This window comes from Necator americanus, chromosome X (assembly GCF_031761385.1).
Source record: "Necator americanus strain Aroian chromosome X, whole genome shotgun sequence".
NCBI classification, from domain to species: Eukaryota; Metazoa; Nematoda; class Chromadorea; order Rhabditida; family Ancylostomatidae; genus Necator; species Necator americanus.
The window spans coordinates 6,807,750-6,821,736 of record NC_087376.1 but is presented as its reverse complement, the minus strand read 5'-3'; the positions used below and the strand labels follow the sequence as shown (position 1 = coordinate 6,821,736).

Genomic DNA, 13,987 nt, shown 5'->3' with positions numbered 1-13,987 from the left:
GAAAATGAGTGGGTCACATATTTCGGCTTGTTCCACATTATTTGTTATTGCCACGTCAGTTTCGAAGAGCAGTGCTCATTGTGAGGCGTTGCTTCGTCTCTAAGCAGACTATGTATGAACAGTATCACTTTTTTCGTGTAGTCGATGGAGTTTTTTTTCATAGCAGAAATGTGCGGACGATTATGTTCAATCAATATCAGTTTGAAGGGTGTTTTTCGAGTATCCAGCGATTCTCTCCTCGTTTCTGAATCTATAACTCTGTAGTAGTTGTCTAGTAATTACTCTTTATTGTCCTTACTCTGTTTGTGATGTTAGAATTCCCACATATATGAATTCTGCGCCTATTATACATATGAATTATTATGAATTTATAATTTCCATCACATATGTTGTCAGCAATCATTCTATTCTTGATGCTATGCAGTTTCCCACATTTTTTTTCTGGAGAGGACTCTCATTTAGGATGTGACGCTGGAATTCTTCAAATTTTTCTAGTGGGAAATTTGTTTATATTTCTGTTCATAATAATTTTGACCTGTGGTTATGGAAGAAAGTGAATCAAATTTTTTCATTCCATTTGTATTTCTAGCATCTTATTTACAGACAACAGTGTCAAGGACAATCATCTTCTAGTTCTGATCACAACTGTACAGTTCTTCATATAACCAATTTTTTCAACGTAAATCTACGAGAGAACTTCCTTTTAATTTTTTTTTTGTTCTTTTGAATCGAAATAATCGGAAGTTTTTTCGAACTTCATTTCTGATAGCAATTAGGGTTTGTAATGTACAAAACATAATTTCTACTGCTGGTTTTCACTTCACTTCACCAAATGTTTGCGAGGAGGATGATCTGTTAACTTCTCATTGATCGAGTTTAAACTAATGCTTTCGATGTGTGCATGGAGCTGAATTTCTGGATGAGATAGTCGTTCTTTGTGGATAGTGCAAAGTCTGTCGATTGCCAGAGAATGAACACTTTAGAGTTTCGCCATGTGGCGAGTTCTACTCCTACTTGGTGTTGTCACAGCAGATGCACCGTCCGCGTCTCCAACGGCTGCTGAAGCATTGGCGCAAAATATAGACGGCACGTCAGTCCATGAATTCCGTGGATACTACAAACGGGAACATTCTTTGACACGACCGTACCAAGGTATATTTTTCTTCTTTCATCTTTGTTTTTTTCTTATATGCAAATTTATTTGTTCTTTACCTTACAAAGTTATGGTATATTAAAGGAGCTGGAATGGAAATCCCCTTCTGGAACATTCAAGGAAGCGCCATGGTCAGTAGTCAACAGATTCGGTTAACAACAGATGAGCAAAGCCGTCAGGGTGCTATCTGGAACATGCAGGTAATCTGTTAGCGGATCTTGGATGGTGCTTCTCAATTGTCATCTCACTTGGGACATAACTGTTAGCCATCCTAGAAGTACTTCATGATCCCCTTCCCCATCTTTCAACTTTTTTCACATAAAATCTTTTTTTAGCAAGTATGGTCTCGAGACTGGGAATTGCAAATTTCATTCAAAGTCAGTGGTTCTACAGGTCAGTTTCTTCATATATTCTCCTATAGTTCTTTTTTCCTTTGTTTTATTTAAGTTCCACATTATATCATAATTTTTTCTTTTTCTTCGATGACAGCTATTTCTTAAGGCGACCTGTTCGGTGATGGAATGGCAATTTGGTATGTATCAGAACCAAATCAGATGGGCCCAGTATTCGGGGGAAAAGATTACTTCCGTGGTTTAGGTGTTTTCTTAGACACCTACAGTAACCACAATGGTCCACACTCAGTGAGTTATTCAACAGCTTTTCCCCGCTAAACTTTTACCGTGGACAGATTTCTTATCAGAAATTTTATTTCACCTGAGAGGTGTTGTTATTCTAATTTGTTCCCGATTTTCTAGCACAGTCATCCCTATATATCAGCTATGGTTTCGGACGGTACTTTACATTACGATCATGACAAAGACGGTACACATACTCAACTGGGTGGAGAACATACAGGTATGATTTTTTTTCGCTATCATTTCTTCACCTTCTATCATCTTTCTTCGTGTCTTGTGATTTTTTATCGCTTTATTATTTCATGTTTCAGGTTGTGAGGCTAAGTTCCGAAATAAGGATCGTGAGACGCAAATACTTATACGATATGTTGGTGACACTTTGTCGGTGAGGCATCCAGTATATTGTATTTGCATTCCGATTTTTTTTATTTCGTCGATTTATTCCCTTCTTGGGTGTTGAAATCTACATATACTCAAATAAGAGTTGTTTTTAGATTTTCACGGATATTGCTGGTAATTACGAGTGGAGCTTATGCTTTAGTGTGAACAATGTGCAACTTCCTACTGGCTATTACTTTGGAATAAGTGCTGCTACTGGTGACTTGTCAGGTATGTTTTGAAGTTTCTCACTTGTCCAGAGAAATCTGTAGGTTTAACACTAAAATATTCATGGGTTTTTCTTTGGTAGCTGAATACCATTATGGCTTTAAGGCGATTTCCTGCTTTCTGCGGGTCGTTTCTTAAACATATTTATTCCCTACTACTGACGTCTGGTGATGATTAGGTACCGTTTCAGACAATCATGATGTTATTGGAGTGAAAATGTTTGAACAAGAATTTGCTCATGTCGATCGTGCGGGGGAGGTGAGCTGCTTTCTCTTTTTTTTTCTGTTGATTCTCTTTGTTTAACACACAACTATGGTGGTTTCTATTTAATTGCTGTATAAACATCAAATGTACACCTCACATTGCTTAGCTGACAGTAGCAACGCAGATAGCAATGGGGTACCGTTTAGCGGTTTAGTCGCTGTCCTTCTCATTGTTTACTCGGAAATTTGGCTATAAATGAAGTAGTCCATCATAGTGAGTTTCCATTCGTTTTCCTGTCGAAGTATAGGTCTGATATTTCTGACTTGATCAATTTTGGCTGCCTCGAAAAGAAAAAAATGCGGGTATACCGCAGTTGTTAAGAGGTCAGGCTGTAACTGCATCAATGCGATCGATCAATGCTTCGACTCCGCCCTAGAGCCAATAAAGTATTTCATCCCTCCGGGATCGATAAATTGGTGTTAGACATGTCTGGAATGATTGAAAAAAGACTGTCATGATAAATTGGCTGCTCTCTGGAAGTTATTTCTATTGGCCAACACGTAAAACCTCGACGATTCTGATTTGCTGTCAAATGCTTTGTCTACGGCAATAGCATCTTCAGCGGAGAAACTCCTCCGTATCCAAATGTCTGAAACGCGATTGATTTATTTTCACTACGATTACCGTTCATTGCACTCTGCCTTTTAGCTCTGCCATATAAGTTTTAGGGCCAATGGTGAGATGTTGCTCTGTCAGATTGGCGTGTTTCTTTCTAACGTTTCAATTTTTCTTTGCTATTTTAATCATTTCTTTAACTCTGCCATTATATATATATATATATATATATAAAATAGATACTGAGAGGATGAACTCCCCTCAGTATCTACTTTTCAATTATGCAAAAATACCCGTAGCAAAACAATTTTCTTAATTTTCAGACGAATCGCAGGGACATCGTTCCTCAGGCGGAATTCAAAGCTGCACCTCGTGATCACATCGAAGATCCACGTCCGTCGAAGCTCGGGTGGTTTGGAACTATAATGCTTGTTATTGTCGGCATTGTTGTCCTAGTTGGAGGCCTTGGATTTGGAGTGATATTTTTTCAGAAAAGAAGTGAACGTCAAAGGAAAAGGTTTTACTAATTTTCTATTTACTAGACCTATAACTTCAATTTTTCGGAATTTTACCCATTCCTATATATCTTACTTGTACTTCATACTACGTGTGTCCAAGGTTTTTCGTCTTCTAATACGGTCATTCTGCTGGTGTTTTTCAAGGCCAAGCGTTGCCTGTCTTAGTAATTCACATGCTATTAAAACCTCATTCGTCCCTCTTCGCTGCCACTCTGTAGGAGTCCCTGCAAAGAGGGAGTGACAGAATTTGATGACTTATCGAGTGTTCGCACTCGCTTTTTTTTTTCTTATTGGCAATCCTCGTCGCTCTTACCGTTGCAGCTTGTGATAAAATCTTGGGTTATAAGTTGTTTGTGAGAGTCCTTCCCATATTGTTAATTAGCCTGTTTTTTTGTGTTTTTGTTCTATAAATTTCTTAGAATTGCTTCTTATAATCCGCTAGGGTACAAGATGCCTTGCTGTTGTTTTTTTTTTGTTCTTTGTGTATCAGTGTAGTTTTTAATGGGATATATTATTAAATCGTTGTTATCTTAGCTCTGTTCTGGATACTATCAAATATTTGTGGAAAATTCGCTTTGCTTGTTAACATCGCAGAACTATGGAATTAGCAACAGCGAAAAGGAAGATGTTAGGATCACTAGATTTCATTAGGTCCTAGTTCGTTGATGTTTTATTCATGTGGTACACTTTATGGCGAATATTTACCGGAATCAATGTTCGAAAGATTATTAATAGAATCTCCATATTTTTGATTCATCTATGTGACTAGGGCCTTTTTCAAAACAACACTGAGTTGTTAATACTAAAATCTTCAATGTTTCGAAGGAATCACCCTCTCTGCTTTCTGATTATTGCTTTAATTCATGCGAAAATCATTCGGGATTCGAGTTTCCATGAAGAATATACGACATTTCCACATATTGGATATTTTCGAAAAGTACAGTTTATTATTAAACTAGTTTGCAGAATATCTTGAATGCTGTTTTTCGCATAGGTTCGAAGAGAAGACGTGTTTTTATTGAGCATCTACCTCGATGGCAACATCCTACGAAATACATGTATCGATTTCTTTGTCTGGGACGGACTATAAACGCATTTAATTTGTCACTTTGATTGTTGATCTCATAGTTTAAATCATTTTTCTTCGTCTGAGATAGCCAGATTGAGTGATGTGTCAACCTCACGCGTGTGAGGTAATTTTACTGAACCTGCGTTGAGCTGTCGATTCTGCTTGGTAGTGATCAAAGGTTGATCAGCGCTAAGAGCTAGTAATTCATCGTTGAATGCGCTGATATCTGTTAAAATACGTTTTCTGAGTTGTTTTCTGGATAAATATTGTGTATGAACATTCGTCTAGAAATTCCTAAGAAAACATAATTTTTATTCTTCATTTACTTTGTTTTTCATACTTGTTAGATAGCAAGAAAAGAATAGGGAAGTACACCTCATAATTCCACCTGATTTTGTTAAGCTAAATCTTTACGTGGTGGATTAAGCTTACCATATTCCAGGAAACATTACTGTAATACAGAAGGTGCTGTAGAATTTGCAATCAGAGAGTTATTACTTGTGAGTTGTATTGATGCTCAGGGTGTTTGCGAAGTTAATCACCCTGTAAAATACAGTTCGCTTAATTCCAGCAAATTAACTCGTAAAAATTTCATGAAGACATGACATAGTAAAAAAAAAATAGGAATATCCTGGAACAAAAAAAAAAACTCACAATGGTACATAATTACTGTTCCTGGGCATATGTTCTAATTCCATGTCATCCCATATGCATTGGAACGATAATTTTCTGGGAATTCGGAAAAATGGGGAAAGATTAGACGATTGTCTTCTAGTAAATACTGCTAAATAAGCCACTATACTAAATTCGGTACTTTAACATTTGCTCGAGTGATGATATTCCTGGAAAGAAACTTTTGCAGATAAGCTGGTTGGTAGGCCTGTGTCCACACATGAGTTAGTTATCCTTTTTTTCTCTGTCCTGCTTTCAACGTGATAGCAGTGCATCGTATAAATTTCTGGAACGATAAACTATGGGAATGCGTAAAAATAAGTTTATTTTGATGTTTTCTCGACATACTACTATTCTTGTACAGAATAAAAGTCTTTTTGGGGATTTCCTCATAATTCTATAATTTGGTTTTATTCATGCGAAGAATTTTTGCGACGAAAATTTAAAAAAAAAGAAAATTTATCTACATCTAACTGAGGATTCACATCATTATTCGATGAATACATTTATTATACCATGAGCACATTCACAGCTACGAAAACTGATCAATAAATTTTTAGCAGGGTTTTTATTTCTGCCTCTCTCCGTATTCCTTCACTTTGTATATATTACAGAAGAAATTCGGAAGTAAACTGACATGGCAACTTGTACATCAAAAATCCTCTAAAATTCAGTATTCTAAAACGTACCGTAACCACTTTGCTATTTTTTTTCTTGGAAAATACGGTGCTTAACTTCTTTAAGAAATTGGGATAGCGAAGGGCAAATCAGTTGAAAGGATAAAGTGGAGAAAATTTCCAAACTACTTGGATGCACCTACGCGTTCGACTTCAATTACTTAGGAGAGTCAGTCGATGTGTTGGATCAGTGTTTTATCTTTCCAGACATTCTGGTACTGATTTATCGGCTCGGATGTGTGAAAGAAGTGGTTGAACTTAGGAGGTTTCGAGCTACTATCGACAGTACAGTTGCAGCCAAATCTCCTACCATCTGCTCTATGCACATCCACCTCTAATCCTTCTCTACACCTTTCTTTTTTTCCTTTTTGGAATTAAAAAGATCCTTGAAGACGTCGAATATTACCATGATTCATCGAGAGAAAAAACAGTCCAGTTTCATGTTTCATCATTTGAAATTTATCGCTTTGAACCTATTGAGCGATGATGACCTAAAGGTTCTTTAGAATGCTACCCGATCCTGAAGCTGCAGGATAGGATGGATACGTTGTGAACAGTACATAGGCAGCGAAGCAGCTAACACTCTAAAAATAATCATTTGAACCAAATAATGGATGATACACAGAGAGATCAAACCGCTAAACAGCGTTGGAACCAGAGATCGAAAATTTTTTGAATTTGAATAATTCATCATTTATAAAGATTTGATGAAGTCATCCATATGACAAATGGTCTGCAGATGGGTTTCCTCGCAAAATGTTTGATGGCTCACATTTATTTTCGATAGTTTCTCGGAGATCAAGCGATAACCACAAAACGGACTCTACAGCTGGAATGTTCAGGGAGGGGTGCAACAAGCGGGTGAACTATCTTTTCATCTTGTGCGACACGTTCAAGGCCATCCAGACCACACGTGCACACGCATCGCATCGCATCCTCAACGTCGCAACATGACCGCCGAGTGAGTCATCCTATTCATTCATCTTTAAAAAACCTATTTCTAATTAGGACAGAATAAGTTCAATATCCTGGAATGGGGTTAGATATCCGAAAAATTGTTTTGTAAGGCGTAGATCAGTAGATCAGATCTAGAAAGATCGTATTGATTGGACCGCCATGCAACGCACCCAATCCCTCCAACTTACCTCAGCGGTGAGATTCCCAATCGTTTTCCTTCCACTTCAAAAAATAGACTTATTACAAAATTTAAGCGAGTCTAGCTTTTTGATTTGTACGGAGACTTAAGAACTCTTGGATTTTCTATCAGGAATCTTAATATGAAAGAGATCTTTTTGCTCACAAATTATTTATTGACAATAAGAAAGTATTATCCTATCTTCCAAAAGTTTATTAGTGCAGATCAAGTGATACACACTTATGGAGCAGCATTATTTCCACAACTGAACATTATTTTGTTAAGAAAAAATATATGTTTGAATCTTTATGCTATAATTGCTTATATACTAAAAAATTGTCATTACAAAAATCTAATAGTGCAAATTTTTTCTCGCCTCTGGTATCTACGTCACCTAGAGAAGACGTGTTTTTTCCATTCCTCTTTTTTTGCCCTTTCAGGAATTTTGTTGAAGTATGTAGTACTCATACTCCGCGCACATAGTACACATGCGCTGCCATGCATGTAATCTTTCATGGATTCTTTCGATTACATCTTATAGGACCTAGGACCAGCTACAAACATCTCAAGCAGAGCAGCGAAAAAAATCCATAAAATTAATATCAGCGTGGAAAATAACTATTTAGATTGACTAATGTAATTCTACAACACTAACCTTTGCTTGTTTATTTATCTAAATGTTACGTCTATGTTTTTAATAGCGGACTTAAATAAGTTAAATAATTAAAAAATAAAAAAATAAATAATTGAATATTTCATTGATTCAGCGGAAGTTATACCTTTTATAAAACATTGACCACAATGATGTCTTTAAATATAATTCGAAAGAGTGGAAAACTCAATTTTCATAAGTGTGGTTTCTCTTATAAGTTTAATCTAGTCTCATCTTTTTGTTTCTTAGACTTTAAGATTTGTGAATCTTCAAATTTGTGGTTTTTATTTTATGGAGTAGCCGACTACGATAATATACACGTAAAGAAAAAAAAATCTGAGAATTCCACTTTCTACACTTTATCTTTTTATTTCTTAGTCTGACCTTGCGCAACTTTTCAACTTCGGTAAACATACATTTTTTGTTTTATTAGGTGAATAAACAAATAGTTATAGCTCTTGAACTATGGAGAAAGAGAGCGTGATTTGGATGTGATCACCGATGAAACAGGGCTTTTTTTTGGCGTGTATTGTTCATATCCAATCGATAATATTACTACGTATGGAACAAAACGTTCAGTCCGTCATACAAACTCGTAACGAGCTAGCTTCGTTAGAATTACTTAAATAGGTAGTTTTTTTTTTTGAAAATTTCGTATCTTTTTACGTGCGCGGGTAAGCTCAGCAATTAAGGCTAATTGTCTCACGTTGCCTCAGGTCGCCTCAAGCAATGGCGTTCCTAGGATTTAGTAGAAGATGAGATCTAGAGATTGTGATTTGAAAGCGTTTTAAGAACATTTGACCGCATACTCGTCCTAGTAGGATAAAAGAAGAATATCTTTTGCGAGGCCATATTTCGTAAATTTTGAAGGTTCAAAGGGTGATGACCTCGATCTTATATGAGTTGACAGAGATGTAACTAGCTGAGCGCTTAAACTGATCATAGAAATGAATATTCTGGAACTCTATGATCTATCCATAACGGATTTCATTAGAAAGGATCTACTGACGACAGAATGCAGGAATAAAACTAGTGACGCTCATTGTAATTGATGACTGTAGATCAAACTATCCGAATTGATCTTAGTTGATCATAGTCTGTTTGGTTACGCCTCTTAGCGCATATAGAACTGGACTCGATGAGGATTTTTTCGATCGACATCCTAGAGGATTTGGTTCCTTGTACTTTGTGCAGCAATCATTGCTTTCACTATGTCAGTTTTTCGAATTTGTTTTTTTTTTAAGTGTCTATAATTTGCTTACGTGGTTTCATTCTTTCCTGAATGTTCGATTTGTCAAGTTACATAAAATTAAACTTTCCGTATCTTAATTCAAGTTTTATGAGGGACCATGATTCACCAAAGTCACTCGGTGTTTTTCAAAACATAACATTCAAATTTATCAAATATAAATTGCATTTAGAAGTTTTGCTAGTAAATTTATTATGTTTTTACAAACCAAGTAAGAATTCAACAATTTCAGATGTAAATGTAATCGTTGGGTGGTCAGTGTTCAAAAAGCTTTCGAAAATGATCAGGTTTGCGTTTGCGCAATACTTTCTGATTTATTATTAATAGCAAAAGTGTTGGAAAATGTGAGTTTAGTTCGAGATGCATTATCGAAAAGCTGTTCAATGCATAACAGCGGAAGATTTCGCCGATATCGCAAAGAAACAACATCGGTGAGTGTCGATTTGTGTCCGATCCGTGTTGATAAGCGATACGATAAACCGTAATGCAATTAAGATTTGAAGAGCTCTAGATTTCTTTGAGAATATTTTTTGAGAAAAGAACACCTTTATCACGTCTTCCTTGAAAAACAGTATTGTGGAATGCGGATGTTCTCGAGTTCTCATGTTCTCACAAAAGAAACGTGGATTTTCTTTTTATTCCAGAGAGGATGTACTTCAGTGCATCATTGGTCGACTTTTTCTACGACATGCAACACATTTGGTAGCTTCATTACATTTTATTTTCTGAAACAAACAACATTTTCTTTTTTTTTAGATAACAAGTAATATTTTCCTCAGTTCACAGGTACACCATGGGAGGAAATCGAATTTGGACGAACAGAGAAAGGAAAACCGTATTTGATTAATCCACCAAATACTACGTTCGGTTTAAATATTACTCATCAGGTGTGCATAGGAATGACAGAACTTTGTGAAGGATCTTGTGATAAACTTATTTAGGGTGATTATGTTGGATTTGCTAGCAGTTGCACCTCAAAAATTGGAGTCGATCTTATGCGACTGGACAAAGAAAGTATGAGTAGCTTGAGAAGTAGAATTTTTTGTAGTTCTATACTGATACTAGTGTTTTTTAGGAGCAGGAAAAACAGCTGATGAGTACATAAATTCTATGGCAAAATCTGCATCTCCGGATGAGTTGAAAATGATGCGAGGACAGCCAACAGAAGCGATGAAAATGACAATGTTTTATCGTTACTGGGTAAGAATGAATGTAATCTCTGCATATAATAATGCCCTATAGGGGATTTGCGATGGTTTCCATAACCAAAAAAATTCCATCGTATTTAGTGCCTCAAAGAAGCTATACTCAAGGCTACAGGTGATGGAATTCTGGACGATCTAAGTAGGATCAATTTCCAAGTTGATATGAGTGATCGGTATAGGCCAGGTGGAGTTTTTGTAATGTATAACCTTAAGCGCACAAGTAATTACAGATCTATTACCTATTATTTGAAGTTACTGTAAGTCATGTTTTCAAAACGCGAAAAAAAAAGATGTAATAATGCAAGGTATTTATTGAGCTTTTTGAAGTCCAATGAGAAGAACAAGTTTATAATCCAGGATGCTTTGTTACTTCAACAACGGTTCTTCTGGATGGGAAACTACAGAATCAATGGATTTTTGAGGAAACATTCGCCGACGGAAACCATGCAGCAGCTGTCTGTAAGGAAGTAGGTCGAATTATTTGTGTTATGAGGTTGGGGCCATGCTCAATCATCGGTAGGAACCAGCTGGTTCTAGCTAAAGTACGGAGATGGAAAGAGTAATCTCATCACAACAACGTAATGTATGGGGACTGTTTGCGAATTCCTAAACAAACTAGTTCAACCCTTTCAGCTACCCTATTCCTGGAGGTGAAAAGCTCGACAGAGGTACAAAGGATAAGCTGAACGTTTTGTTTGAGTTCCATTCCGGTCATCATACAAGTTTAGCTAGCTCCAGCAAAACATTGTTGAGAACAGCCCCCAACGATTGAATATGAGCACGAAAATTGTGATTTCTGTAGTATATAGTTCCTGTATTGGCTCACCATAGGAGGTCTACTATGGTTCTCAGTCATAATCAGTTACGGTAACACAATAACCACATACTAGTTAATACTAATTTTCATTTATAACGTGCTATCCAGTAATCAGTCAAGGCAATAATTTTCGTTTTCTGATGTGCGAGCGAAGTGTTTTTTTTTAGATTCAATTTCCAGATGAAAAAAAAAGAAAGAGCATGACAGTGTGGAAAATTATGTGAACGTGATAATTACGTCGTTCAATTGATTGTTGTGAATCCAAACCTATGCTAATTACACCTTGAATAAATTTATGTTCTGAATTCCTGTCACGCGCCTTCATGAAACGGTGTAACTTAGAAGAACCTCTTGTTCTGTGCTTTAACTCCCATAGCATAGTAAAAACATGGATTTGGAACGGATTTTTCAAGTAGTATTCCCTACATCCTCGACATATTCTGCCTACGAAAGTTTAACATTGGAAAAAATCCTTCTGAGGTGTCATTTTTTCCTAATTAATCAATAGCGTTGCGTTATTTTGTTGGTTTCCTTCGTAAGTGCTTGGAAAAAACAGTGGAAATATGTATGTTTTCCAACAGTTGTGCCATGAAGTATTATATGAGCTCATATTTTCTGCATTTACTTCTTATCCACGGATCATTTTCTAGATCAGTAACACAGTTGTGAATCCTAAAACGCTGAGTTGCATTAACTGGATAACGGATGTAAGATTGATGTTAATTGCCGCATCGCTGCGGGAATCCCTCGCTATTAAGGAGTTAATCGCTTTAGGACGAGCGAGAGCCTTGTTTTCTTTGAACACACGTTTTTGATAGGTGCGTGCGTGCGAGGCTCAGCTTCTAAACGGGCAAACAAATCAGCAACCACGGTTAGCTAACAACTAATCGCACACCTTAGACTGGCATCAACAATGCGCAAAATAGAAAACCTCTTCGCCATTTGGGTGGTCGATTTAAGTCCATATATTGTGTAAAGGAAGTGCAATGAAAAGAGGTTCTAGAAAAAGACGAGGAAAGATGAAAAAATAGTCTTTGGCCCTGACCAATCCTTTCGGGATCTGAAAACGGATTCGACATTAACTCAGAACCATAAGGGTTCATGAATACATAAGAATCTTATACAATGACTTATGGGGATCAACAAATCTACCAAATTGGTGTTTTTATCTTATCAAACAAGTCTGTTGCGAGTTTGTCCCTCAATCCCTAAGGGAATAAAAACCTGGCTGACCTACTAAAAAAAACTATACTTTTATAAATTTCTTAAAAGAAAACTAAAACGCTACGTATCTTTTAGAAAGCCTTACCGCGATGGTGTGTGTTTAAAAGGGATCCTGATGCAAAAATCTTCTTCTCAAAGGTAAATCTTTCTCTTGCTAGCTCTTCAACCTTTTAACATTCTCGAAAATTTGCTTCAGATACCATTTGCAAACTTGCTCGAGCATGCAGTTATCCTGAATCCTCTTCCCAATGACGGTCTCGAAGCGTACGATGAGTTCATCAAGAAACCACGAAAAACATTTTGATCGATAGTTAAACTTTTTGTTTTGTTGTTTTATCTAACTATTTAACTCCCTGGTTGCTAATCTATAAGAACCATTTAAAAATCATTGTGATATTTAGAGCTATAGTAATTGGGTTGCGTTATTTTTTCTAGCATTGTGATTGGTATGATTACGAGGTTCTAAACAAATATTGCATTATTACATTAATTCATCATAATAAAAGCATTTTAGACAGATGGCTTGTCGAAAATTCAAGCTTTGCTCACAAAAAACACGCTATACAAGTTGAACTCGTGCAATTCAAATCAGATCATGTTTTGACTGGATCGAGTTTAAAGTTTAAAGAAAAAATCGGCTGCGTAAAAAATTTTTAGAAAAGTCGGAATTGAAACGCAATTTTTTTCCTGGTGTATTAGCAGCTTAGATATCAACCTTTGGTTGGTCATAAAACTGTATTCTTCACTTTCTGAAGCACTTTTTGTCGGCTTTCAACATTTCTGTTACCCATTTGTCATAAAATATTCCAGTTATGTAATTAATTACTTGTTCGACCCAAAATAAGAGATTCTGTGCTCAGTTTCAGAGAATTCTATTATTTGAAGTTGATCATGCGTTGAGTTAGCTCCATTATCTTTACTATTTTTCACAACAAGCATGGACTTTTTAATGGTGTAAGTGTTCAGCAAAGCAGATTCAAAATTGACCTTTTTTTTGAAAATTCTGTATTGAACAAATGTTGAAAAATAGATTATTTGTCGCTTGTAAGCTCTTTGACAGAAGATGTGAAGGTTTGTAAGTTTTTCAACCGTTTTTTCTTTCGAAGCATCATTTGAGGACGATGGTTCCACTTGGTAGTGGTTTTTCCGGAGATCGTCTGCTACAATGCTAACACCTTATTCCGTTAGAATAGGTTTTAGCTAGCTTAAACGAGCATTTTAGGATGCAGCGGTGATTTTTTTGCTTGTTTGTTTTCGCACTAGACGATGGCTGACCGCACATGGAGAGTGTGCTACGCCCACAAGTCGGACTCCTACTCCCCACCTTATAAGCTGTCCACCATTGAAACCGTCTCTATGTGACCTTCTCGTTAGTTCTAAAAATATTCCAAAAATAAAATGATAGTGTTGAATTTCATAGCACTTAATTAGATACTATTACTCTATGTTAGTATTACTGTAAGTGCCAAATGTGGATCTATGGTTCGTCTGGGTTAATCGTGCGCTCATTGAAGTGTCCTCGTTCAATCTTTCAAGTGCGAACATGATACTCCTTT

At 36.4% G+C, this 13,987-nt stretch overlaps 2 protein-coding genes across 5 annotated transcripts; both read left to right on the top strand.

Moving 5' to 3' along the window:
- Window positions 1–992: 992 nt before the first annotated feature.
- RB195_021671 (uncharacterized protein) lies at window positions 993–12,735 on the top strand (the record flags this gene model as incomplete). 4 transcript variants are annotated; one of them, XM_064208534.1, is made up of 20 exons in its annotated part: window positions 993–1,152; window positions 1,238–1,353; window positions 1,489–1,546; window positions 1,655–1,794; window positions 1,909–2,008; window positions 2,100–2,173; window positions 2,283–2,397; window positions 2,585–2,652; window positions 3,537–3,689; window positions 9,103–9,149; window positions 9,418–9,472; window positions 9,540–9,616; window positions 9,830–9,887; window positions 9,965–10,072; window positions 10,127–10,199; window positions 10,261–10,385; window positions 10,475–10,574; window positions 10,748–10,857; window positions 12,507–12,569; window positions 12,628–12,735. In XM_064208534.1, 20 exons carry the CDS (start codon window positions 993–995, stop codon window positions 12,733–12,735), a joined length of 1,908 nt encoding a protein of 635 aa, XP_064064413.1. The 4 variants fall into 4 exon arrangements, with proteins under 4 accessions (XP_064064413.1, XP_064064414.1, XP_013292417.1 ...); XM_064208533.1 differs by lacking the exon at window positions 9,103–9,149 and adding an exon at window positions 6,992–7,110; XM_064208532.1 differs by lacking the exons at window positions 993–1,152; window positions 1,238–1,353; window positions 1,489–1,546; ... (5 more) ...; window positions 3,537–3,689; window positions 9,103–9,149 and adding an exon at window positions 7,100–7,110.
- RB195_021672 (uncharacterized protein) lies at window positions 4,546–4,821 on the top strand (the record flags this gene model as incomplete). Its single annotated transcript, XM_064208535.1, has 2 exons — window positions 4,546–4,668; window positions 4,726–4,821. The coding sequence occupies 2 exons, from the start codon at window positions 4,546–4,548 to the stop codon at window positions 4,819–4,821; spliced, it is 219 nt and encodes a 72-aa protein (XP_064064416.1).
- Window positions 12,736–13,987: the final 1,252 nt, after the last annotated feature.